This window comes from Heliangelus exortis, chromosome 9 (assembly GCF_036169615.1).
Source record: "Heliangelus exortis chromosome 9, bHelExo1.hap1, whole genome shotgun sequence".
NCBI classification, from domain to species: domain Eukaryota; kingdom Metazoa; phylum Chordata; class Aves; order Apodiformes; family Trochilidae; genus Heliangelus; species Heliangelus exortis.
The window spans coordinates 17,664,479-17,691,559 of record NC_092430.1 but is presented as its reverse complement, the minus strand read 5'-3'; the positions used below and the strand labels follow the sequence as shown (position 1 = coordinate 17,691,559).

Here is a 27,081-nt window from a genome sequence, read left to right as displayed (position 1 = left end):
GGTAGGGAAGAGCACCTGGACAATGCCAGAGTTAAGGGCCAAAAGGACTAACTCCACCATATCTTCCCAGTTTCTGTCCCCAGTGCTCCTACCCATCCACTGGTACCCAGTCTGTGCACCCCCTCTCCTCCAGGGATGATGGCACCAAGCAGTCAAGGCTGCAGAAGGTGACATCACCTTCCAGGGACAATGGCACAGAAGACACTTTCTCTCTTCCCTCTCCCCCAGGCACAGCTAGTTAGTTCTGGGGATTTGGGTTTCCATTAGTGCCTGTTTGGTGGCCTTTCTCCTTTACACTGGCATTTCCACGGCTGCTTAACTTCAGTGCATTTCATTAACACCGAGGTTTCTGTCGATATTAGAAAGTCACTGTAATCATCAGGGGGATTTGCACGGCTGTTAGTCTGGGAGATTCATTGCTCAACAGCATTTTCAGTAGCATTTTTGCAGAAGGTGCCTTCAATGTGCACCCTCTTGGTGGGGACTTCATACACCCACGTCCCACCCAGCAGTCAGCTGCAGCTGTGGCTTTAGCAGAACAAAGGCAGTTGTGGAGATGTCACCCCCAGCCAGGAGCTGCCCTTGCTCACCAGCATGCTCATCCCTACTGGGGTACTCATGCCCATTGGGATGTCTGTATCCTCTAGGAAGATGCCCATGCTTTCTGGCATCCCCATACCCACTGTGATACACATGCCCACCAGGATGCCCCTGCTTACCAGGTTTCTGATGCTCACTGGGATGCCTTCTGGGAAGTCTCTGGCCCCTAGGATGCCCATGCCCACTGGGGCACCTGTGCACACCATGGCAATGCTATCCCCAACAGCAACCACTGCTGCCCCTTCCCTTCCATGGCGCATGCAGGATGCTGTCAGGTCATCCTCCCTTCTGGCCCATCACTATCACCATCTCCTTCCCATGGCACCCATCTTCATCCCTGCTCTCCTTTCACTAACACTTTCTGAGTCACAGTGACAGCAGAGGCAGGCACAGGGACTAAGGGTGGTGGCAGGGGGGCAGGGTTGGGGAGATGGCTGCTCATCCCTTCCCACTTCCCCAGTGCTCTTTGGGGCTGGCCAGCCTTTCATGGACAGCACAGTTCTGTTTTGCATCACCGCCTTGAAAAGCCCTTGGAGGGAGCAGTGATTTATGAGAGGTTTCTCATATGAGGGGAAACAAACCTCTGACCAGACCCAACCAAAATCCACACTGCTTAATTTTCTGTAGAATCAGGATTTTACCCCTATGTGAGGATTTTGCTTCTTTCCAAGAAAAACAACCAGTGCCTTTCTCATAAACAGCCACTTTCTCTCTCTTTTCAGAAGCAGGGCTGGCTGGAAGGTCTCCTCTCCCCACTGGCCTGCACACCCTGCTCCTCGCTCCTCCACGCCGGAGCCTGCGGTTCGCAAATCACCACGTTTCCGACCAGCGGCGAAGCGAGACCATCTGCTGGGAAAGTCAACAGTAATTAATTAGCTTTTAACTGGGAGATAGGGAAGTGGTAGAGAGGCACAGACCCCTTTAATGAGAATAAAAGGTGTTTGGAGTGCAGAGGCACCCCAGTGGCTTTGTAATGTGATAAGGGGCTGGGAATGTGAACCAGAAATGGAGGGGCTTGATGGGGCATTTTGGGTGCTCCAGCAAACCCTGATGGAGCCTAGGATGGAGACGGTGCTGGAGAGCTGCAGTTCCTAAAGCAAAGGTGTTCTAGGTGGGAGCAAGAACAACTCAGCCCCTGCCTTGTCCCCAGCTGTGGGTGGTGCTGAGGGCAGGGGCTCCGGGTGCTGATGGCAGACAGGTGGTGCTGCAGTGGGACCAGAGGTGCTAAAAGGCAGCGAGAGAAGGATGCTGGAGGTGGTGGTAGTAGCAGCAGTGTGGTGGTCAGCATCCCCTATGAGTGACAGATCCAGGATGGCTTGTCCCCAGGAGACCAGGTTTGGGACTGTGTGGCACTGAAGGGGCTGGGGATGGCAAAAACCCTTTGTTGGCTCTGGGAACTGAGGGTGGGTGCACAGAGGGGGACGTGCCTGGATCTGGGCATGGCTGAGCCATGAGCTCTGTGAGTTGCTGGAAGCAGAGACCTTGAGACCTTGTTAAAAATAGCACAGGGAGAAATAAAGCAGCAGGCAGCAGAGAGGAAGGGAGGAGGAAGAGGTGACGCTGGGGTCAACGGGGTTTGGGGCTGGAGGTGAAAAAAGCCATGAGGAGGACTGGGAGTGAAAGGCAAGAGCTGCATCCAGGGTTTGCTCTGCTCTTCCTGCCCAGGCCATGGGTAAAATCAACAGTGGGAAAAGAATCCTGAGGTGGCCCTAGAGAAAAGGGGGAGTGCTTCCTATGGGAGGAAAAAATTTACCAAAGGCAGCTGGAGGTGTGTAATTACAATTAAGATATGTTAAGTGTTAGCGCAATATACCCTCTGCAAAGGGGTGGCATGGAAGCTGTGAGGGAAAGGCTGGTAGGAAGAAACTCAGTTAAGTAGTTAATCAGAATGCTTTAGGAAATGTTTCAACTCGATTTCTTACCCCACCCCCCACCTCTATTTCTGTAACTATCAAATTGTTTGTTGCTCAAGCTTAAAGTGAAATTCCCCCTTAGCCTGCCACGGGTGACTGCTCTGTGTGGAGCTAAAGGAGCAAAATGAAATAGCTCTGCTGTGGAAAGAAGACCTCGCCTGAAAGATCTTTAATTTCTTTGAAAAGCCCGATCATTTTTTTTTTCTGATGCATGTGCAAAACTAAACCTGAGAAGTTCCTTCTTTGTATTTAGACCATCACCCCCATTTCACCTTGCCTGCTGGGATCTGTCCCAGTGTAGCTCTTGAGCTGTCCCTGAGCAGGGGATTGTCTGGGGAGGGGTGAGAGCTCATGGCCCCCCAAACCAATCCTGACCACCACCTCCCCCCCCAGGTGCTGCCAGCACTCATGGCTGCCATAGCCCCGCCAGGGAAGCAGAGGGAGAGCATTACCCAGCTTTGCACAGGGGAAATTATATAATTGGAACTGTTTGGATTTAGAAATTAAAATAATTTGGGTTTGCTCGGAAAGGTTCACACAACGTCAGCTTCCATCAGGCAGATGAGAAGCAGAGATGCCCCAGGAGTGAGCACTCTGACAGCTCTCCCAAATAACACCCGCTTTGCTGGGGCTCCCCCCTTTTATTTCCTCTGCCCTATTTGGAGGGTGGTGGGAGGGGTTTTCCTCCCATGCTGGATAAATCTGTGTGCCCTTTCCCAGAGCAGATATATCACCTCTATTGCATGCCCATCCAGCCCTGATTATGTCACAGAAAGCAGCTGGTGCTCCAGAGCCAAGGGAGCAGCTTTCTACTGGTCCCCAAGATCACCCTTTCTGCCCCAAAACCTCTGGGCAAGACAGTAAGCAGTCTGCTCCTTGTGCTGCATAAAAAAAAAAAAAAACAAAAAAACCAAAAAAAAAACAAACAACACCAAAAAAACAAAAACAAAAACAACCAACAACAAAAAACACACAAAAAAACAAAAAACAAAAAACAAAAAACAAAAAAAAAAACCAAAAAAAAACCAAAAAAAAACCAAAAAAAAACCAAAAAAAACCAAAAAAAAAAAAAAAAAAACAACAAACCCAAAACCCTGCTGTGCTAATAGTGATTTTGAGGGACCCTGAAGGATTTGAGTGTGCTCAGAGTGCAGGACATTTAGTCCTTGCATTGAGAAATTCCACCTAAAATGCTTCTTCGAGCCACCTCCTGTCCTGGGTCTGTCTCCCAGCCTGTCCCCACCACCTACGTGTTTCTGTTGAGGACACCTTCTCCTACAAGATCCCTGAATCTTTCCAGGCTCATTGCTCTCCCGGTTCCACCCGTGTTTCAAACTATCCCTGCTTTTGTTGAGTTATTTCTGTTCTCAGCGTGACCTAATTAGGCATCATCTGCAAATGCAATTACTTTGCCATTTATCTTCTTGATCATGAATGTTCATCTTGAACAAGACCGGGCCTAGTGCTGGTTCCCAAGCTGGCCTTGCTTCACAGCCAATTAATTCCTCCAAGAAAGATCTCGTAGACAGGGTGAAATGCTGTGTATCCTGGTGTCCTGCCAGCTTTTATCCCTCAGTCCCTGCCTCCAGAGAGGGTGTGATGTCCTGTAAAACACCAGTCAGCTTTGACCGCCATGGTTTGTCCTTAATAAATTCTTCCTTTGCATTGCTTGTGGCTTTGCTCTCCTTTGGGAGCCAGCAAATGCCTTTTCCTTAATCCCTAATTTTTCCTTGCCTGATGGATGAAACAAATTTCCTGGCTACTAATTGTCAGTCTCCTTTTCCAGTCTCCCCCTTTTTTTTCTTTTTAATTTTGCTTTGTGTTTATTTCCTTCCCTGCCAGTCCCCACTGCCCCCTGAGCCCTCCATTGATTTGTTACGCCAGCTCAGAATTTGGCTGCCTGTGATTTTATTTCTGTTGATGGTGGTGGGTTTTGAAGTGGCAGAGGCTTGCTAAGTTTGTTAGCAAATTCCCTTAATAATTCAAAACGCATGTTGCTTTCCCTGGCTGATTTGTGTATGTTGGGTTTGTCAAGCGTTCCCTTACGTGCCTTTTATCAGTAAGTGTATTTACAAGGTCTTCATTACTTCCTAATTGACCATGCCTCTTCTCTTTAGTTATCGCCTTAAAGAGCAATTTAAAAAAGCAATTCAGCAACAACCATTTTAAAGCTCTTCATTCCTTCCATCCCCTTTCTCATTTATTATTATCCTTCTGCCTTGCTAGCACTTCTTTTCCCCAATGTCTTTAAAAGCCTTTCATACTCTCTGGAACATGTTAGCAGCTCTAACTTATTCCATCGGCTGCCATCCCTATGGCTTCACCCTTCTTGTCCCCAGTTTTGGTCCTTCCCTTCCTCCTTGATGCTCATGTTTATTCTGTAATTTCTTAGCCCTAATGCACCAAGGGTGAGATATTTGGCAGTGGGATTTCCACCTCTGGGTAGAGGATGGGTGGGGATGGGAGTGATGCTAGGTCCCAGTGTCCATGGGACTGATCCTGCCCCAAGGCAGATGTTCCCTCCAGCCACTGCTGCTCCTTTCCGTGTGTCCTCCTACTTCTGTAAGTCACTTCACTCCATCAGTTCCTCCCAGACACCGGCTCCAAGGTCGGTCACACGCTGTGCAAAAAACCAGCATTTTAATTGGTGGGTTTTGGATTTGTGCAGTGCTGTGCTCCCTGAACCTCCAGAATCCCCTTCATCTTCTCGTGCCGCTTCCAGTGCCTGTTTCTAGTTTCCCTCTCCTCCTCCTGCATCATAATTTTGCAAGCTGGGGGACTGGAACTAAACAAGTATTCCCTTGATTTATTCATACATTCATAAGCTTTAAGGCCAGGAGAAACTATTATCTCACTTATCCCGACCTCCTGCATATTACAGTCCATTAAACCTCATCCGGTTATCCCCATACTGAGTTCCGTAATTTGTTTGGCTGGAGTGTATCTTTTTGGAAAGGCCCCTAGTCTTGATGTGAAGACAGGTTTATATAATAGTATTTTCTGTCCCACCCTTTATATATTCTATTATGTTTTATTTGGGTTTTGAATGCTGCTACACAATGCACAGAGGCATTTGGGGGAATATCTGCAGTGATGTTTAGGAGTTTTTCTTTTTACTTCAGCTGCATTCAGACCATTTATTGCACACGAACAGACCAAGGCACCCCCATCCATCTCCTCTGTTCCAGGATCCAGCCAGGTTGGGGACCATCTTGTGCCCTGCACTGTGTTTGCTGCCCTCCATTAGCCCACCCCAAATAGTTTTGCAAGTTTTCACCACTTCAGAGCCATAGTAGAGAGGGAGACAAGCCTGGTTCTGGTGGAGATCTCTGGGCACCTCATGGTTTAATGTTTTCTTTCTCTTTCCTCTTTGAAAACTGGTCTTTTTTTTCCCCCCCTGTGTTTTGTCTTCTGTGGCTTATGTTCCTTGACATGTCGGCTGGTTTTGATCTTTTTTCTCTTTCTGCATTACAAAATTGTCAGCTGTGTAACCTAGAAACAGGGCTGGCTGAATGATATGTTTGCAAATAATGTTTGTTAGAAGTTTATCTCTTTCTAGCTCATGAATCATGCTTGCTCCAAACCTGGTTTCAGGGGACATGCTTATAAGAAGGAACGGGTGCCATGCAGCATGTCACCAGCCAGCTAAGGAAACCAGGCTTTACTCCTGGGCTCTGCATGAATTTCCCCCAGGACTTGGCATGAGCCACATCCTCCTCCTCCTCTGTGGCATCCCTGCACTTCTGAGCCCAATGCAGATATGTCCTTCTCACCTTTTGTCTTTGTGTTTAAGCGGGAAAGTCCAGACTGGCAGGACACTGCATCCCACATCTGGAGTCCAGAGGTGCAAATTCATGTGGGCACCATCATTCTGCAGGTCATTAATGACCAGGCCTTCTAACACATCTGTTATATCAGCACCTTATGGCATGTGCTGGCACAGCCCCTTTCATTAAATGATCCTATGGACCTCGGTGCAGGCCAGGGTCTTTCCTCATTCCCACCACTGCTGTTTGGGGGAGCAAACAATCCCTGTAGCTTCTCCTTTGGGTTTTCCTTCTCCATCTTGGCTTTTCCCTTAGATCCCTTTGCTGCCAGCTTTGCCATTGCAAGGCTGGTGTGTGCTCTGCAACCTGCCCATGCTCCCAGGCAGCTCCCATCCATCTTCCTTCTCATGGCAGCATCTGCAAAACAGCTTCTAGACTTGGGCTGCAACCCTTGCCCCAGCCATCCCTTTTCACTCCCTTTTTCCACAGACACATTGGTGGCACTTCTTGCCTTCCCCTGTAAGCAGTTCTTCTCCTCTCACAGTGCACTACCATCCTCTGCCATGTGCTAGGCACACGGTCCCAGGTGTTTCTGCCAAAGCCAGAGTACTTCCATATCCATCCTCATTTAATTTAAACACCGACAAATTCTCCCAGCTACAGTGTTCATCCATCTCCTAAGCTGTCCAATTCATGCAGGCACTTCACAACTCTCCCTGGATGTGTCCCTGGGTTGGCTAAGCATCAGAGCTGGCTGGTTTTATTTATTTTACTTGTAGCTGTCCCTGGGTTTTGCAAGCAGGCACCTACCTGTTCTTTGCTTTCTGTTCCCTCCCAGTGGCTCAAGCCCTTCCAGTTAGGTCACCAGTTCCTAATTGCAAATAATATTTCTATGTTTTTCTTGGGACATAACAGTGAAGACATGCTCTGTGGAACACCCAATGGTGTCCTGGTGGAGATGCTGTTTGTCCTCAGCCTCATCTTGGATGCAGACCTTTGGGTTGGGGGCATGTGGTTCATTTCTCTGTATTTCCTCACATCTGCCCACCTTGAACTTTGCAACCCAAAGCCATGCTCCCGGGTGTGCCTTGGGGTCACATTCAGCCATTCAGTTCCTCTGCCTATCCCCTGGGAAGGGGAGCAGCTGGGGCTGTGCAGCCCACTCCAAAATACTTCTGCCCCTCTCCGCATTGGTCCTGTTTGGCTCTGTGGGTAATGCTCGCATCTCAGCCGACACTTCATACTTCAAGCCCTCACCCTTCACTTGTTGGAGCCTGTTAATCTTGGCAATTAGCTCTCGCTGTGATGCAATTTTCATTCATGCTCTCCCTCTCCCAAATCCTTCTAAGACCCCCTCGGAGCATGTTCCTGGGTTGCTGCAGCTGCCTGCTTGGCTCTGCACCATCCCTCCCCAGCAGAGAACGAACATGGTGAGGAAGCCAGGCACTTATTTAGGTGTTATGTGTGCTCAGACGCCTGCTCCCTGACATTGCTTGCTGCAAATCTGACAAGAGCAGTATGTCACCCTTCTACCTCTGCCCTCCCATCCTGCTGGGGAGATGGGAGAGCCAAACGTCTCCTTTATGCCTATGAAGCCCGAAGGCCTGATAAAGATTCAGGGTGAGCTATCGCTGGAATGAGGAGCAGGCAGAAATCTGAGCTGCATAATTAGGTACTTTGGGGACTGTATCAAAATGCAGCTGACTATAGATTTCTGTACAGTACGTGCTCTTCTGCATTGACTTTCCTGCTCCTTCTTCCACTAATGCACAGAGAGGTGGTGGGAAGACCCCTTGCCCAGACCCCTGGAGATAGAGCTCAGTGTGATCCCGTGAAAGAGCTGAGCAAGAAGCTGGAGGTGAAGGGCTGGCAGAATGCAGCTAGGAGCCTGGAGTGTGGAAACTTTAGCCACTTGCTTCCTGGTGTGCTCTGGGCTATATGACTTTGAAACCTTTCTGTAAATAACTAGGTTCATGGAGGGACTGCCTGGTGCCACCATCACTGTCTGTTCCTGGCAGAGATAGACCACAGAACCTAGCTAATGGTTTAGGTTAAAAATATGTAATTTTAAACAGGTTGAAAATTGCAGTGTGCTTTCTCTCTCAAATCAAGACTAAGTTGAAATATCAAAAATGTTCACAGAATGAGAACAAAAAGAAGATTAAGAAATGTCAGACTTTGCCACCGACATTTTTGATGGAAATACTTTGACATTTGCAAACCCAAATGTTTAGTTTGTCAAACTAGATGGAAATGTCACACCAAGCCAAGTTGAAACACTAATCTGTCAGCTCCTGGGAGGCTGCCATCTCTCATGGGATCCCCCTTTCCCCAACCACCCCTCAGGGTTCCAGGAGCTGCCCCGCACCCTTGAGCAGGAGAGGGGTGGGATTTGTGCCTCTGCATTTGAGGGTCCACTACAGCTGGGGAGGTAATAACATCTGAAATCCCAGTGGAGTAAGGCCATTCATGGGAACAGGAAGAGACAGGCAGATTTGGTATTAGGATGCTAATCCATGAGACAAGAAACCACGTCCCCTCGCCTGCTCTCCTACAGATTTCACTGTGGATTTGGGCAAGCCAGTCCTGCTGTGTTGCGGTTCCCCCTCTGTAAACAGGAGTAATAACTCTTCCCTGCTTCAGCTGGAGGCTGCAGGCTTAAATCCATTAATATTTGTGAAGTGCTCGGATGTCAAAGTAACGGGGTCCTGTAAGCACTGGAGAGAGCGGCGTGGCCGTTTGGAGGTGGCTTTATGTGAGACGTGCAGGAGGCTGCCTGCGAACCCAGCAGCAGTAAATCCTTGCTGTGGGAATAGCATTTGAACAGCAAAAGGGAAACATGAAGTGAAAGTATATGGTGTATCTGGGGACTTGGGGGTGTAACTGGACCAGCAGCTCTGGACTGGAATTGCCTGGAAGAGGGGCTTAGGCTCTCCTGGGCTCTCACAGCCAGTGGTCATTGGGGTGCTGCTGTGCCCCAGCAGAGGGGTGGGTGTAAGCCAGTGGGAACTGGGGTTTTCCTATCCCACCACCCAACCCTTTTATTTTTGTTGTTTTTTTTTTTAACCTTATGTTTGCTGTAAGAGTTTGAGGAGACAAGGCAAAGGAACACTCTTTGGAGAAGACATTCAGAAGTAATTTTAACTATTTTGTTGCTGTCTGACAAAACCCAAAATGCCTGGGTTGCTCTTTGTGCCCCTATGTTAACATGCTGATCTGATATTTGTGGGTGAGACATAATTCATTGTGTGCACAAACCACTCATCCTCTATTGCTTTGTGGACCAAAAACTACAAGGCCAACCACCACAGCTGTTGCCTCTCTCCTGCCCATAAACAGACAGACCTCATGCACTGGTTTCCACTAGAGATGCCTTGCTGGTGTTGAGTTTTCTTGCCTATAATTATCAAAACCTTTGAACTAGGTAAGCCTCCAGCTGCTCTTTAGAGCTGGTGACCCCCAGAGCCTCTCTCACCTTCTGTAGGGGCAGTGAGAGCTGCAGCAGAGACCTTGGAGCAATGGGAGCCTGAGATACTTAGTACCTGCTGCTGTGTGGGATGTCTCGTGGTGGTTATTAATGCCTCTGCTTTGCTTACCCAAGTGTTTAGACAGTTCAATACATTTTCAGACCTGTCCTTACCCTATTGTTGGGAAAGATTCATTAGGACTTTGGCTGGAAATTATAGTGACAGATAGAGCTGGGTAATTTATGGCTTTTCTTGAGGGTTGTGCAATTATTCAATAAGTGTCTTTCCTTCCTCTACCTCCCCCCAGCCACTTGTTGGAAATAAATATTGAATTTATTTGTGGAAAAGTAGCCATTGACAAATCTGTGAATGGCTGGGGGAAACATAGTAAAGCCCTTCAGGCATCTTTGCTTGCTTTCTTCAGCTGGGATGAGAGCTCCCATGCCCACTTCTTGCCATGCACACATTGCCTCCTCAGTATTTCTTCCACCAGCTCTTCATCTGCTCCTCATGAGGTCCCTGCTCACCCAGCTCTGTTTGGTTTGGTGTATTTATGTCTGTCCCCTCTAGCCTATGAAGGAGAATGCCCCAAAGACAGTGCTGGGGCTGGCCCACACAGCTTTCAAAGCAGAGCCCAGAATGAAGCCTGGTATCTCCCAAGGATGCCAAGGGAGGTCCCCACTGGGGCATTCCACGGGACCCTGCTGGCATCTATCCAGCCGTGCACCCACACATCCCAGCAACCACCCCTCAATGTCCACATCTGTCTCAAACACACTGTAGATGCTTATCATTTTCAAGTGCTAGGGCCATCCCCAGCTGGGCAAACAAGCAGCAAGCTCTGTCCCAGAAAGAGAGATGGCATCAGGGTGAAGCACCCCATGGACCTTGTCAGACCCACTGATCCTGCTGGACCTGAGCACTGCATAGGACTCCCCACCTTCCTGGGCTAGTTCAGGGTGTCTGTCCTCTTGGACAACTAATCCCTGGAGAGGGAGGTGTGGATTTCACCTTACCTTGCTGTCAGGAGGTTATTCAGCTGGATAAATGCCTGGCTGCTCTCTGCAGGCTCGTCCTCTGGGAGAGGGAGGAGGGTCCCTCTGAGGGCAAACTCAACCCCCAAAATCAGGCTCTCACTTGGCAATTTGTGCTGGAGGAGATGCTCGATCTCAGCCCACGGAACTTCTCCATCTGTGCGATTCCCAGAGAAACACTGGGCATCCTTAATGACAGGTAGAGTCACTTTTTGCCTGTGCAGTCCCTGGGCTTCTGCCTAGGGGCTTAGAAGTGACATTATCTGAGGTGGAGCAACCAAGGCTGAGCACAGTGTCCTTGATGAGAGGGTGCTATCAATGGAGGTACTGGCTCCGTGGCATTTCCACTGTTATCTCTCCCACTACTTTCGTGTTTTAACATTTTGTTTGAATTAGTGGGGCCTGTTCCTCGCAGTATGCATGACTGTGCATTTGTCTACTTTGGATTTCATCTGCCATTGACTGGCCCATCCATCAAGCTCTCTTCGGGCCTTTTGAAGTTCCCCATAGTCTTCTCTTGTTCCGAACACTCTGTGCAATTTGGGTCCTCTGCCAGATTTTTCTTATGACATTTTTCATTCTCCTTTTCCAGATCATTAATGCATATCTTTAACCACCAGTATTAGCATGAAAACTTAGGGAGCCTCTCTGTGAGTGCTGTAGCCTTCTGGAAGGTAGACCTCATTAATATACACTGTTTTGCCTCTCTGTTTCCAACCATTAGAGTTACTTTTTCCATTTGATTTGCAAGCATTTAATTCCCTTAATAGCCTCTCGTAAGGGACCTTGTCAAAGACCTTTGAAGCCCCAAACACATTATGTCAAGTAGTTCTCCTTACTTCACCCTCCTCATGATGGGAGAAAGCATCCTAGCAGATTAGAGGCATGAACTTCCTTTCAGGAAGCTGGGACAGCTCACCCCCCTCTCACTTGTTTAATTTACAGGTTTTAAAATTAAGCTTCTTATTATGAGCGCCTTCATCTCTAACCACCAATTCAGTTCTTGCAGCCTTTAAAAGAGTCATGTCTCTACACCTGCCAGAGAGCAGACGATTTCCCTTGGTGGCTCTTTTGTGAGCAGCCAGGTCACTGGGTGAGCAGGAGCCATCAGAGCCTTTGGGCATTTCCCTTTCAACTCCAGAAGCTTTGTGCTGGACGGGCTCATACAATCTCTGTTCCTTTGGCATTGCTCTTTGTAGAAATGCTTCATTGTTATCACCTGAAAATAATAGGCACCTCTCTGCTGTTCCTGCTGGGCACCAGCTGGTTTAAAAGAAGCCTTCCTGGGCGCTGCCGAGAGTTCTTTGCCTGCCCTGGCTCTTCCCATTGTGCCCCGGCGATGCCGGCAAGTCGAGTCACGCAGCAGTGCCGAGGGAGGAGGATGGGACCGATAAGATCCTGGCCGAAGCTGGGCTGTCTCTTCATTAAAGGTACGGGGCAGAAACCTGTTTCACCCGCCGCCCCGTGATTAATGCCGCTTCACTCCCGTGAATCATCCCGGCCCTTGTGTAAGGCTTACACAGGCTGCGCAGCAGGGCTGTGTTTCTGTGGCTTTTATAAAGTTCTGTGCAATTTATGCGTGCTGCTCCTGCTTTAAAACATTTACAGTCTTTATTCAAGGCTTGAGGATTTACGCTCCCCTCACCTGGGGCCCTGGGAATGGTACCGCTGGCGGGATGATCCCGGGGCCAAGATACTATTTATTGTTACCAGAAACAATCCTGCCCCGCAGTGATTTCTGACCATGAGGAAGGAAAAACTGCTGTTGTTCTCTCCGACACACAATATCCATGAATCTTTAAACAGAGGGAATTATTTCCCTGGGTAGCATGTGCTGGTGAGGACGTTTAACTCTAAGAATATGTGACAGTTCATCAGTGGAGGGAGAAAGATGGTTTTGGGAAGGTGGAGGGAATGCTGAGTGCTTTCACCAGGAGCAACCCCTCTGCTAGGATTCCCACAGCCATCTTGGGAAGCTGCCAGTCAGGAAAACCAACTGCTCCCAATAGAAGGGTAACCCCCTCCTCCTGGGGTACCCCATTCCAGGGGCAGTTCCCCTGCACAATTGCCTGTCTTGGCCAGGGCTTGAGGTTTTGTGTTTTTTAAACAGTGTGTGGCGACTTCTGCCTAAGCTTCTCCAGACAAACCTTTTGTGCCAAATTACCTGTCTAGCTGGGCTCTTATCTCGGTGTTTATCACCACCACCCCTCGCTGTCAGCACTGTTTATAAGCAGGGGAACCGAAACCCTATGCTAAGAAATTTCCTCCTCCTCCTCTTTTCTTTCAAATCTGCATCTGTTCCAGACTCCCTTTCATTAGAGACCACATGAAAGCCAAAATAATCCCAGGCTATCAGGCACAGAAACCTTCACAAGGTAAATAAGGCACACCCTGGCCCAAGCTCTGCCCTGGAACCCAGGGAGGTCCTGTCCCGCCTGTGTCATCTGCATCCTTATTCTTGGGTACCTTCGAGGCCTCCTTGCACCCACTGGGATGTTTGCAGAGACCAGGTGAAAATTCAGACTGCAAAATAATGTTAGACACCCAGCATGTCCTTCTGCTCCTGCATCCCAGTTGGTACAGCAATGGTGCTGAGCGAGCACCCTGGGGGGGGTGGGAGGTGGAATATGCTGCTCGGTGCCTTTTTTTACCTGTTGTAAAAATGTTTGTAGAGTTGCAGTGGGCTGTAAAGAGTGATTTTCGGGAGGGAGGAGCAGGGCTGATACCGATTAGGCAGGAAATGGCTTGAAGTGGATGGCATCCATATGGGAGAGCTGATAGATTTGGCGTCTTGCAGGCATCGCTTGATGGATCCACTGATAACCTGGCAGCAAACAGACCTGGGCTCTCTGATTCCCTGCCAGAAGCTGATCCACAGCCTGCTGGGGCGGTTGGCCTTCGTTAACACCTTTCTGCCATGGGAACCTGCCGCCCTGCCCTGGGGGCTGGTGGCCCCATGGTCTCTCCAGGAGCCCTGGGGTGTTCGGCCAGCCGGTCCATGCCGCGCTGCCTGCCAGGGATGCTGCTTGGTCTCCTTCCCTTTGAAGGCTCAGCATGAAATCTGGTTGGAGTTTAGGGAGGCAGGAGGGCAGCATGCAGAGCAGCCCGCGTCCTTGGGATTAAAAAGCTTCATTTTGCAGCTCTGGAAAGAATCAGCGGGTTTCCATGCTGGGCTCCTGCCTTGCATTGGAGACAGATGGAGAGCATGAAACATGGGGAAAGCGGCTGCCTGCGCCTGCCACGCTGGGGGCTGGCTTGCTCATGGGCACAGGTCCTGCTCTGTGTCTTTCTCCAGGTGGTTTAATATCAGGACCAACCTTTTGCACATCTCTCCGATTTCCAAAGCCTACATGGAGTTGGTGGAAAGCCAATGACCCAGATGTTCTGTGGGGAGACACTTGAGGTGGTCAGGACCCCAAGGGAGGTCTTCCCATGCTAAAGAGAGCTGGTGCATCCTGCTCTGTGGTGCCTCTCCATCTCTGGAAGCTGGCAGTGAAAACAAGGGGAATTCAGAGAAGAAATCAAAATGTCACAGTGTGCTTCTGGTTGCTGGAAAAGAAGCAAGATGGTGAAAATGGTCATGTAGCAGAGGGTAGATGTCCCTTGCAGAGATGAGTTGGAAGAGGCTTGGGAGGCAGCAGCCATCAACTTCCCTATGCTCCCCATCCCTCCATCCCTTGTGTGGGTGTGGAGGTTCCCTGGTACAACATGGCTCAGTTCTGCCCATGCTGGTGACAAGAGTGTGCTCAGAGAAAACCAAGCTCTCGTGGTGGGAGATGAGATACACAGCAATTGCTCTGAATCTGCTGAGGGCTACAACACATTTGATGGCTAAAGTACAACCCCCAAAAGCCCTGGCAGCCCTCTCTTTTGCTGGCTGCATTAGTTGCAGGGAGAACTGTTTGCTCCTGTGCTCAGGTCACAGCCTCCTCAGCTGCGAGTCAGAGCTGTAATTTCCCTGTGGTTATTTCTAGGATAACTTATTTCAGGTTTTTATGATGCTTACAAATTGGGCAACATCTTAAAACATAATTCAGGCCTTAACTGGCTTTAAACGTATGTGATTTTACAGTGATGTGTAAAGTATTTTTAAGTGTTTGTAAATTCCAGGAATTGGAGCTGTGGGGACAGGGAGGGATAGAGGGTCTGGCCCAAAAAGGCTTTTGGATATGCAGGCTGCTTACAGCCAGAGGCAGCTGCATGGTTTGAGCAGGTTGTAGAGCATGTAGCAAATGCAGGACAGGGAGTTTGTGTCTTCTCTTCCCCTGCAAAATTTGTAGTTTGTACAAATTACTGTGGAGCCAAGCACTTACCATGATAGGTAAGAGGTGCTATGATGGGGAGATGGCTCCTGGGCTCTGGGAATAAAGGGGAGTAATGAATTGAGGTGAAGGTGTGTTCCTTGAGAACAATGATCACAGTGGCAGGAACCAGCTGTAGAAGCCATCTTGTGCCTTTGCATGATCTGCCACGAAAACCTTCCTGCTGGGATGGAGAAGTTGGCAATTCTGGGGACACAACCAGCCTCGAGCCATGGGCTGCTTCCCTGGCCTCTGCAGTCACCTGGATGTGTGCTACCGTGGAGCTGCCATTACTCCCACAGTTCATACAGCAGTGACCCTTGTCTGTGTAGGGGCATGGGCTCAGCTGAAGAGTGACAGTCCCCCAGACCCCACCCTGGCCACCAAGCAAAGAGAGCATCCCAGAGGTAGCTTGCAGGGATGGGTGGGGAGGTTTCTGTTATTTACTCCTGTCATTAATGAGCTACCAGGAGTCACCACAGGCTGGGATGGGATTTGTCAACACAGACAGAAGTGGAGCACAGTCCTGGGGCAGAGGCATCTGGGCAGGTCACACTGATGAGACCAGCAGAAGGGACAACCAGCTAAGGAGAATGGCTGTGTAGAGGTGAGACGGAACTGGATTACAAAAAAAAAAAAAACAACCCACGATCACCCGGCGAGGAGCCAGAGCTGATGAGCAGGAGATGGGGTGCTAGGAGAAATGCCACTTCCTGGTGGGGAGGCAGGAGAAACAGCCCAGGCAAGCTGGTGGTGGAAGGTGACATCCAGGTGAGCAGAGCTCAGGGAGGTGCAGCATCCTCCCTGCCCTCATATCCAGTGCCCAAAGCGGGCAGAGATCTCTGTGGGTGTTTGCATTTGTGGAAATAACACTGTCATCTTGCTCTGCCCGCTGGTCAGGGTCTGGGGACTTCACTGCAATGCAGTCCTCAGAAAAGGCCTGGGATTCTGGCTGCTGTTTCAGGCACATAAGGAAGATGTTACTGTGAAGTGTTCTGTTCCATCCCTGCCGGAGGCTGGGGAGGAGTCAGGACACCCCTGCACAAGGCAGAATGACAACAGAAAAGCCAGGCAAACTCTTTGGCACAAAGTCTACCATCACAGTGGCCCCCATGGCCAGGCTGGCCTGGCCTGGAAGCTTCTCCCTGCTGCCAGCCTTGGATGACGGCAGCCACCAGTCTCTCCACCAAAGCCCACGTGAGTTTTCCTGCTTGCCTCTCTTCCAAAAACAGCAACTTCCAGCCCACGGGAGAAAGCTGAGCGTAACAGTGGAGACACTGTGATGATGCATTGTCTCACCAACACCTACCCACGTCTGCAGGAGGAGGAACCTGCCTTGGCAGGCATCCCACCAGGCAACTCCAGACCCCCATCACAGGGGATGGAGTGGGCCGGGGATGTACAGCCACAGCCACTGGACTTACTGTCACTGGGAGCTTTCATAACCTCACCTGCAGTCTGGGAGAGACTGTGTGATTAAGGTCCCTCTGGAGCAGATTGCTGGAGGAGATGCTGCTGATCCTCAGGAGACATCTGAGAAATGTTTACAGGAAACTCCTCAGGGATGGGCAGAGCTGGGGGGCTCCCTTTCTCTACATGGAGCCTGTGCCCACAAAATGCGCTCAGCTCCTGCAAGGCTGCCCAAGGAGACAACATAGGGTTGGGGACCATCAAGACCATCACTGGGCTCTGGAAGTGTGCTATCAGCTGCACACGAGGCTCTGGAGGGAGCCAGGGTAAGGACTGTGCTTTTGGGGGAGGCTTCCTCCACCCCTGAGCTCCCTTTGAGGCAGGCTTGCAACCAGTGGGGAGCGTGTTGGGGAGGTAACAAGGTGCTGACAAGAACCGGTTTGTATTTCTGGATGGGGTTTCACAGCTCCCCGCGGTGCTGCCCCGTCTCCGTGGGGCCAGGGGAACACCCCGTGGGGGCGAGGGCCAGTCCTGATGATGGGAAGGGGTGCAGGAGACGCCGGCTGTTGGTACGAATTCAGCCCCGTTCCACCATAAGGAAGTGATTGAAGCTTTCACGATCTGTTTAACCGGTGACATATGTTTCCTGCCGGCGCGGCGGCGTGCTGCATGCCGGCGGATGAGATACGGCCGCTCGTCCCTGCCTGGCTCTGCCGGCACGGGGAAGGGCTGGCCCCATCCCCGCAGCCACGTTTGATACAGCTACGGGCCACCGCTCCCTGTGTGGGAAGGGGAAATTGCTTGCGCGGCAAAGGGAAATAAACATGAGGAGACCAGCCCCGCTCCAGTTTGAGGCCCCGCTGCAGGCAAAGAGCCTCGTGATGTGCGGTGGGGCTGGGGATGAAGGAGGGGAAGCTGGAGCGGGTGATGTCTGTGAACTCCCTCTCGCTTACGGGGGGTCCCTCCCTCTGGGTCTCATCTTAGCTTTCATCACTGAGACATCAGAGGGACCAGCGAGGGGGGAGCCGTGTGTTGTGGAAAAGGTCTAATTGCCCAGAACATCGAGACTGGGTGAGGTGATTTGCCAAATTCAGCAGCAGCCAAAAGGGGCTGAGTGCTTTCCCCAGGAAAAGGACCGTGGCCTAAGAATAACAGTGGCTGAGAACCCAGGTATTGGTGCCCAGGTTCAGGTCTGTGTGAGTCCCTGCTGCATTCTTTCCCCCTATCCTTTGGCTCTTTCTGCTCCACCCCTTGGCATTGAGAAAGTCATTCATAAGAAAGACTTACTGAGTGCCAGATGGGTGCCTTCAGCCATGAGGGTGCTGGGGTGACCCTGGGCATGAAGCCAGTGTTGCCATAGCAGGAGTGAGGGGCTGCAGGGATGGCAGAGTGGTCACTGTGGCTGCCTTGGGCAAGGAACACCTGAAAAAGCACACAAAGAGGAAAAATTTTCTCTCAGAATAGCCTATGGCATAAGAGTTTGTGGGGGAGGGAGAGGAGGAAAGGACAAGAAGGCTTTATGGATGAAATGAAAGTCCCAGAGGCTCCTCTCTTGTGCTGCGGGGCTAGCATCTCCCCCAGGACCAGCAACCTGCCAGCTGTACCAATAGAAAAGATCTGGAAGCAGGGCTTCCCAAATTTGGACTTTAAAATGTAGGCTTCTTCCTTTCCTTGAGCCACCAGGCATGTTGAGGTCCTGTGTTCACTCCCAGAGTGTTGCCCTGGGCTGGAGCAGCCATAGCCCTTCCTTCCTGTTTTTTTCCAACAGGGAAGGGTGACTTTAGGAGGCAACTCTCATCCTTCTGAAGTTTTCCTAGTGAGAGCTTTTATCTCACATTGCACTGTGTGAGGGGCATTTATCTGCAGGATTCAAGATGCTTCTTGGACTAGTGAGGAAAACCTCCCTGCTTGGGCCTTGCCCAGGTTCAGGGGCACTTAGCTCATCCCTGTTAGCTGCAGCACAGGGTGCCAAGCAGTGACTGGCTTGGGGAAACAGAGCAGAGCTGATGAGATGCCTTAAACTCATGGGTGTGCTGTCAGGAGCTGTTTTGTCTGGGATTGGTGTTACCCTTGGGAAGTTTCATGGCTGTAGTTGGCAGCAGCCAGAGCTCTCCCATTGGGCAGCTGCACCCTGGCTTGCTGCAGCCCAGGCTTTCTCTGCAGCTTGTAGACATCCCAGCCCTGTGCTTGTTAGCAGATAGACAGGGATAGCGTGTGAATTGACGTGGTGGCTTGTTCCAGTGGTAGATTACCTTCACTCGTTACAAATCAGTGCCGAATTTCTCAATGGTTTTGGCACCAGGCAGGTGCCTGGAGCACGTCGCAGGGAGGTGGAGGAGGCAGGGGAAGGAAAGGGCTGGGGGAGGTGGTAGAGGTGGAGCAGGTGAACTTCATTCTTCCAGCTCTGGAGAAAAAGCTCCTACTCCAGCTGGGGCAGTGTTGGCAAGCTCTGAGGTGCCACAGCTGTGCTCAGGCACATGGGCAGCTCCAGTGCAGAGCATCACGGGGATGGCAATGCTTCTCCCAAAAGCCAGTTCCCAGCAGGCACTGAAAGAGCCCATGCCGACAGCCTGGGATAAGTAGCGATTGATCATCCTCCATGTAACTGCTAGACATGCCTAAATAATTCATTAATGGTTGGGGGAAACAAAAATATTGTGCAGTGAGTAATTGCTTGTGAGTGACGCTGTGCATTGCTTGAGCAGGTCACGGGCAGCCGCAGCAGCACGGCGTTAGCTGTGCGGCACGGTGCAGATCATTTCCTCTGATTTTTGTTTTCTTTCTCTTTTTATTTTTCTTTTTCCTTTCCATGTGAACTTTCCTGCCTCTCAATCTGTGCAAAGGCCTTTTGTTTCCCAGGGAACTGGAGGGAGTTGGTGGGACTGGAGCGTGGGCTGGCGGCATGAGATGCAGGGAGGAGTTGAGGGAGAGAAGGGACCATGGGGAGAGCAGCAGTTCCTTCCCCCAAAGCCCCATTTCCAGCAGATAGGACTGGTGGCACCATGCCAGGCAGAGCCATCATCAGCTGGTCCCCACACACTGAAGCGAAGGGCTCCAGGCATCCTGTCCCAGAGCCAGCCATGGGCAGGGAAGGGCCCAGGAGCCGATAGCAGTGACAAGGGACTTCTGTTTCTCCAAAGGGGTCTGGGAAACATCTCTGACTGCCTGTCTGTCCCTGGTGTATCCCAGTGCCGGAGGAAGCATGATGAAAGCAGGGCTCTGGCTCCCTGTGGGTGCCCTGGAGTGAGGGGCATGAAGCCTCCATGCTTTCCTGCAGGGCTCTGGGTGAGCATTGCACCAGGGCTGAGCTTTGGGGAGTTCACACCCAGCATTAAGCTGCGGCTCCTGCAGGCTCCTGGAGGAAGCCTGAGCTGTGTCCCCCATAGCTCCAGCTTGTCACTCTATTAAATTTCCATTTAAACATTAAAACAGCTGGTTTCATGGTACCTCTAACTGTGTTATTTACACAGTCATGCATACAATCCCTGCTGAGAGCCACATTACTCCATGCAGCAGCAGTCCTCACTAGATACGCAGTGGGTGGGTGAGGAGGTGATGCCAACCCCTGGGTCAGGCCACCAGCTTTCCTCTTGCCTTGTCCATGGCCACCCTTGCAGCTCATGGTGAAATGTGAGTTTCAAGGGGGGGAAAATCCATCTCAGAGGTGGGTTCCAGTTCATCCCAAGGTCAGGATGAACCCATCTCCATTCACTCCTGCTTGTAGCTCCCTGTGAACCTGGTTCTCTAAGGCTTAAGGATGGGATGCTTGATACACATCAAGGGACAGAGAAAACAACTGTTGGCCATGCTCAATAGTGCTTTGTTCACAGCCTCGGAAGCAAAGAAAATCCTCCTGCTTTGAAGCCTGAGGACTGCCTTTTTATTATAGCCAGGACTCATGGAAAAGGGAACTGCAAGTCCTTTCCCATAACGGGATAAAAAGATCTCCTGGCTGAGACCATGGCAACTTGTTACACGTGAGAGCAGTGAGTCAGTACAGCACGGGGCTGAGCTCAGTGCTTGCCCAGCCACTGGAAATCACTGCTTCTTGGATTCTATATAACTGGGATTTGGAAGAGCCTTCTTACAAGTCCCATTGATCTTGTACTTTCCCCAGCAACCTGGCAGTCCTGGTGCCTGCTGTGTGATAGCTGTGAGGAACAGCCCAAAGGGCAGGTGGATGATGGGTATATCCCTCCCTGTGTCCTTTCCAGCAGGTAAGCACAGGGCAGAGCCAAGCCACTCACATGCCCTGGCTTTGGGTTTCAACAGCAGCAGACGGTTGTCTAGGAACAATAAAAATGATCCACTAATAGGAAAAGCACTGAGGAGATGGGAGGTATTTAGCTTGAGTTGGAAGCTGGGCTGTAATTTACACTGGCCATAAAGCAGCCAGGTGTGGGCTGAGCAGAAGCCGGGTCCTCACCACGCTGGCCAGGGACCATGGGGGTGTGCAGGTCATGCAGCAGGAGATGCCCACGAGCATCCCATGTTTGTACCCAGATGTGAGCAAGCGTTGGGGTGCATAATGGCATCCCCAGGAGGACAAATGTGGCAGTGATGCTCCTGGGTATGGAGGGGTGACCATGGGGGAGCTGTAGTTGCTCCCCATCCTGTCCCACCAGGCTGGGGCACAGTGGGTCCTCTCTGGCACAGCCCCCCCACCTGACTAGGAAACTCCTAAGTGATGAGGCTGGCCTAATTAGTCTGCTTAATCTTCCCCCATAAATCACTCCTCCCTATCCCCTGCAGACTATCAGCAGCATCTGAAGTCATTAGTTAATTTAAACCTGGGAGTTCACACGTTGTCTTATCGGGAGCCATCTCCGTTCCCGCTAAGCGCTTGCTCGGTGCCGTCTCTGTGCTAGATCCTATCTGCCTCCGCTTTGAAGCGGGGATGGAACAGGCGAGGCGCTGCCTGCTGCCCTGCCTGCTGGCAGGTGGGAGGGGAGATAGATGGAGATCCTGCTTCTCCCCCTCTCCGCTCTCCCCTTTTTTGAACTTCTCCTCTGACTCATCCATTTGATTCGATGTTTTCACTCTTGTTTTACAAACAGCAATTTGCCCGAGCACTGGAAGGAGAAGGCGACTCCGAAGCTGCTGCGACTTCCCCAGCTGGATAGGGAGATGCCCGGGTGCCCCGGGCAGGCAGGCAGCCAGGTGAGCGGGGCTCCGGGGAGGGGGTCGGTGGGTGCCCAGCCTGCCCCTGCACCCGGCAGGGAGGGGAAAGCTGGAACTGCTGTAGGGTGTCCACGGGAGGAGGTGGGTGTTTGGCTAGGGATCCTGCCAACACCTTGTCTCGCCCGTTGGTTCTGCTGTCGCCTCTTCACCCTCATCCTCCGGCCTGGGTGAGCAGCGATCCCCGAGGTCCCGAGGTGGGATGTTCACTCCTGCACGGGGATCAGAGCTTCCTAAAGTGAGCTGTGTGGGCTCAGGGGACAACCTGACGGCCTCAGTGCACACCCCTTCTGGCAGCCGTGCGAGGGGACAGCAAGTCCTAGGGGCGGCACTGCCAGCTCAGCTCCCAGTGCAAGGCAGCGAACGGGATGGGGGTGGCAAGGGGAGGGAGGGAGCTGGAATGAGGACACTTGACAGGAACCTGCAGCAGCAGTGACTGGCAGCTCCCACCTGTTTTTCCCCTGCACAATCATCCCGGTCATCCCATGCTGCTCAGCACCCACAGGGAGGTAGCACCCAGGCTGGGTGCTCCTGAGCGACTTGGGGAAGCCCCATCCCATAGCAGCACCCCAGGGGTTCTGGCTGCCTGCTGGGGCTGGCACTGTGTGTACAGGTGATGCTGTAGATATGGAGAGTTTGTGTCCTCCCCCTGCACTCTCCACACCCCTGGGACCCACTCCTGCTGCTCCTGGGAGAGTGAGGGATGGCTGCCCTCCCTGGAACCTGCCAGCCCTGGTTGCTGCCAAGGATGTTCTGTGCACCCCTCAGGCATGGACACGGGCACTGACAGACAGAAAGAAGCAGCCAGCACATTGGGGCTACATTTTTTGCCAGAGCACCCTGATAGAGCCCCTTTAAAGCATCCCAGTTGCTCAGCAGACAGTCCAGGTTGCAGATGGGAACACAGTGCCTGTAGTTCCCAGTTGCCTTTGTGGCCATTCTTTTCCTCTTACTCCATTGTTGCAAGGAGGAGCCACAGCCATGTTTGGTTTTGTAGTCCAAACTCTGGATTTATTGCTTCCAGGTCTTTGTGTGTTTGTTCATTAAATGAAAGACGGCTGTTTGAGCCTGCTTTCCACTCCTGTGGCCACCTTCTGCTGCCTGGAGGGGTTCTTTGGCCTTGGATGATGCTTCATAGAATCACAGAATGGTTCAGGTTGGAAGGAATTTCAAAGATCATGTATTTCCAACCCCCCCTGCATGGGCAGGGACAGGGACGCTTTGCACTACACCAGGTTGCTCAAAGCCCTAGCCAACCTGGCCACCCTTCACATCTCAGGCATTGATGAGCAGGGGACACATCTGTGTGGGCTGGCTGATGTTTCATGAGGCACGTCCTGATGCTCCCATTAGCGCTAAGCCCGTGCTCTGGGTGATGGAGGTGATGTGGCTCTGGGATACAGGTTCTGGTACCACTCTTTGCACTCCTCTGGGCACCAAGGACCCTGCTGGGGCACAGCATATGGTGGGCATGGGGCACTAGCCGGGGGGTCCTGGCTGGGTGTGCTCAAGTTGTCCCCTGTCCCCAGGCTGATGCTCCTCTGCTGCTGCGGCTGGAAGACATGAGCTCCCAATTAAAGGATAATTCAACCAGACGGAGGGGCTGTGGCGGCCAGGGGAAATCACAGCAGGAGGGGATGACAGGAGGCATGAGAGATGAGAGGAGAAGCCAATTTACACTGGAATGTAAATACGGCAGCGGCATGTCGCTCCGCAGGGGCCATCACCCCCCTCTTGGTCCCAGGACCAGGACGAGAGCCTCCTGGGCCAGCTCAGAACTTGTTGGTGCCATGGGACAGCAGAGACCACGTCCTGCCTGGGTGCTGTGCAGAAGTGAGGAGGAGGGTCAGGGACTGCTACAGAAGTCCGGTTTCACTGTCGCTGTTCCTGCTCTCTGCAGATTGCATGTCCAGTGGCAGAGGGATGTCGTCTCAACTCGCATCAGTAGCAATGTCTCTACCCTCCCTGCATGTGTGGCACACCAGCTCGGAGATAGAGGGGAACTTTTTGGAAGCATTAACTCTGAAACCTAGTGACAACACTAGTATGTGTGCTATCTGTGTCCCCACTGCTCATTCTAGCAGCCAGCTCGTACTAATGAGCTTTACTCAATAGCACGAGGATTGCCTGTGAAAACAGCCTCTGGGGATCAAGAAGTAAGGTTTAAAAATGCAAATATTCTGAGATATCCAGTTCTAAATGTCTTTGTTGTTGTTGTTGTTCCTTACCCTGTAGTCCAGGGATAAGTTTTAAAGGAAGCAAAAATAGGTCCTCCAAAATGTGAGACAAGGAAACTTTTTAAAAGAAATGACCAAATGAAGTAAAACCAAAAGTTTTTTGGTTTTGCTTGGTTTGGTTTTGGGGTTTTTTTGGATTTTTTGTTTTGTTTTGTTTTGTTTTTTAGCTTAAAACCACTGAATTTGGAAAAGCTGCCTTCAGCTCACCCAGGATGGTGCAAGCACAGCCACCCCAGCCTGGGGAGCAGGCCAAGTTTGTCCATCCCTCTCTGGTTTGCAGAGCATTGGTGGGGCAAGCAGGTGCTGGCAGTGGCTACATGGGACAAATCCCTTTCAGCCTCCTCACTACCCAGGGAAGGAGGAGCTCAGCAGATGGGCCACGGCAGCTGGGTCATGACAGCCCCAAATAAGTCCCTAAAACATCCAGCCTAGTCTAGCAGCAGCTCCTCTCCTGCCCAAAGTCTGGACCCCAGTGCAAGGACCTGAGCTTGAACACAGATGGGAGAATTCATACTTCAAGGCAGGTTGCTTTTTGTTTGGTTGATTGATTGGTTTTGGTGTTTTGTTGGTTTTTTGTTTTGGATTTTTTTTAATCCTGTACAATGCTTTTTGCTTTTTTTTTCTTTTTTTCTTTTTTCTTTTTGAGGCAGGAGTACTAGCTGCTAAAGATACATATGGAATTTGAATATGAATGATAAGAACAGCTGTGTATATCTATTATGAATGAACATAAACAGAAATGTATAAACTGAGATTTGGGGGCTTTTGGAAGAATTAGTGCCTTTGTTCCTGGATTTTTTTCCTATCAAAGTTTGAACCAAAGCCCATTAGCCCGGACTTTCCCGCAGCCGACCAAGCCAGGAGCTTCATTTCACCCTGGCTCCGAGCCACACCGAATTCTCCTCAACAGCTCAGTGAGCCCTAATCCTAACAAATTTACCCAGAGAAGTGGGTCTCTTATTACACAGCCTAATTTGAATGCTTTCCAAGGTCAATTTCTGCTCCCTCTCCCAACGTGCCTGCCCCTCCGGAGCCTACTCCCCCTCCCCCTTTCCCAGCCCCCCAGCCCAGTGGGGACAGCCCCCTTCACCACCGCAATGGTTTTTAAACGAGAAAATAATGTGATGCGAGTTTCTGGGTTTGGTCTCTGCCCGGAGGGTTTCTTAAAGCCGAGTGACTTCCTTTGCAGATTAATTGCAACTTTCGTTGGGTGAAAATAGCCCTGGGAGCCCCTTCCCCACAGGCTTTTCCGCATATGATATTACTCGGTTCATAATCTGATCCCTCTGACTCTATTTCTTCCTTCCCCTCCCCGGTGTGCCGGTGCTGCCTGGCAGGGTACGGGCAGGGTGACCCTGGGGCAGGGCAGCCACACCGGCGGAGGGGAGCATCGCTGCCACCCAGCCCAGCCAGCCCTGCCCTCCCTTTGCAGCAGACTGTGCAAGAAAACCTCAGCGTGGGGAAACAAAAAACCCGGCTCAGCGCAGGGAGCAGCTGCCAGATCCATCAAGGAAGGAACCACCTCTGCCTCGTGGACGGCTATGGCTGGAGAGGGGTGCTGGGCGAGTTGCTGGGGTGGTGTGCTCACCAGCACTTGGGGCTTGATAGAAAAAGGGTCTGGAGGAGTCAGGAGCCTATCTTGCTCACCAGCTAAGCTTGACGTGGCCCCAGAGGTGCTTTCTGCTTGTTTTTGCAAGGCACAGAACTGCTGGTCCAGAACAGCAGCCTCACCTCTGGGCAAGGGGTGCCCTCCATCCAGTGAGGCAGTGAGATCCCTGGTGAAGGCCACAGGGGGTCCCACCTTTCCCCCAGCAGCCATGACAACCAAGACTCCTCCTGCTTGCTCTGTTCTCTGTGCTTGTGGTTCTTTTAACTCCATTAATGCTTTTACATGAACATCACAGGTAGCACAGCATCACACCGCCCTGGCAGGTGATAGGAAAAGAAGGGGCTGGGGACACATCCTGTGCCGTGCTGGAGCAGCTGAGCCTGGCTGGAGGAATAGAGGGACCAGAGCACAAGGAGGAGCACTGGGAGCAGAGATGGTCTCTTTCCCATCCAGGATGTCACGAAGATGTCATCTCTGAATTGCTTCTGCAGGTCATGTCCTACTGCCAGGTAACTTACTGTTGCTGCTCCCTGTCCCTCCAAAGCCTTTCTGCCCAACGTTACCCAACACTGGTCAGATACCCATGTTTGATGATTTTGCTCCAGGCATAAGAGCTGCAAGTATCAAAGCTGAACCACATCTTATCTCCTGGCTGTGTTCCTGCCTGCTCCCAGCCTGGGAGTCCTGGCTGAGGGGCATTTGCAGCAGCTCCCTGGTGTCACAGTGCCTTTGAGGTGCTGGTTTTCATGGGGAGGAGAGCCCCAGGGCAGGTCTCTGGGGTTCAGGTCAGACAGCCCTGCACAGCTGAAGCTCTGCCAGTAGTATGCTGGTCATTGCTTTAAGGTCAGCCTTAAGTAATGGGAATAATAAAAATAAGGCAGTCTGGATGGAAGGAGAGAGCAAACTGAATCCTAATGAGGCTGCACAGGCGCATCAGCACGATCATTTCACGGAAATCATTTAGAAAAGGGGGAAAAGGTATCAAGGTTGGGGTGAAGGATGTAGAGGACAGCGGCCAAGGCACAGTCCTAAGAGGCCATGGAGGTGGCCCATGCCCCTGTTCCCGCCAATGTCCCACACCCATGAGCTGTTTCTGCCCCACTGTGCTGGGGAAGGTCAAGGGCAAGCCCTGGCTGCAGAGGGGGTGGGAAATGGGGCTGAAGGATGGAGGGAGAAGCTGCTCCATGTGGAATGGCGATGGGTGTCACCATTTTTATTGCAATTGAGTTGTGGTGCCTGGTGTGAAGGGACAGGACGTTTGCATTCAGAGATGGCCAAAATTTATCCAGACCTGTGGTGAAAAACACTGAAAGACAAATTTTAGAAGGTAACTAAAACGTTAATGCCTCAGGGCTTAGGGCAATCCCCAGTGCCAAGGCAGGAAAGTCATCAGTGCTGTTGATGGGGAAATAACCTGCATCACATGGAAACAGGGTGAGGGCAGATTGAATGGGCTATGAGGAGGAAGATGATCAGGGGCTTTCCAGGAGGAGGCAGGGACCAAGCCCTGAGCCTGGAGCCCCCCAGGACCCTTCCTGAGCCCTAGCAGCACTCATCTTGCTGGG

General features: G+C 51.3%; 1 protein-coding gene across 2 annotated transcripts in view; it reads left to right on the top strand.

Moving 5' to 3' along the window:
* The window catches only part of SENP5 (SUMO specific peptidase 5), a 169,327-nt gene extending 145,304 nt beyond the window's left edge, over window positions 1–24,023 (top strand). Inside the window, exons 10-12 of one of the 2 annotated variants that reach the window (XM_071752556.1) lie at window positions 1,323–1,464; window positions 21,550–21,652; window positions 23,200–24,023. In XM_071752556.1, coding sequence (XP_071608657.1) covers window positions 1,323–1,464; window positions 21,550–21,652; window positions 23,200–23,236 — 282 coding nt within the window. In that variant the 3' untranslated portion in view covers window positions 23,237–24,023. Of the gene's footprint in view, window positions 1–1,322; window positions 2,699–21,549; window positions 21,653–23,199 lie in introns of those variants that run through there. The other variant, XR_011727524.1, reaches the window with a different exon arrangement.
* The last annotated feature ends 3,058 nt before the right edge of the window (window positions 24,024–27,081 follow it).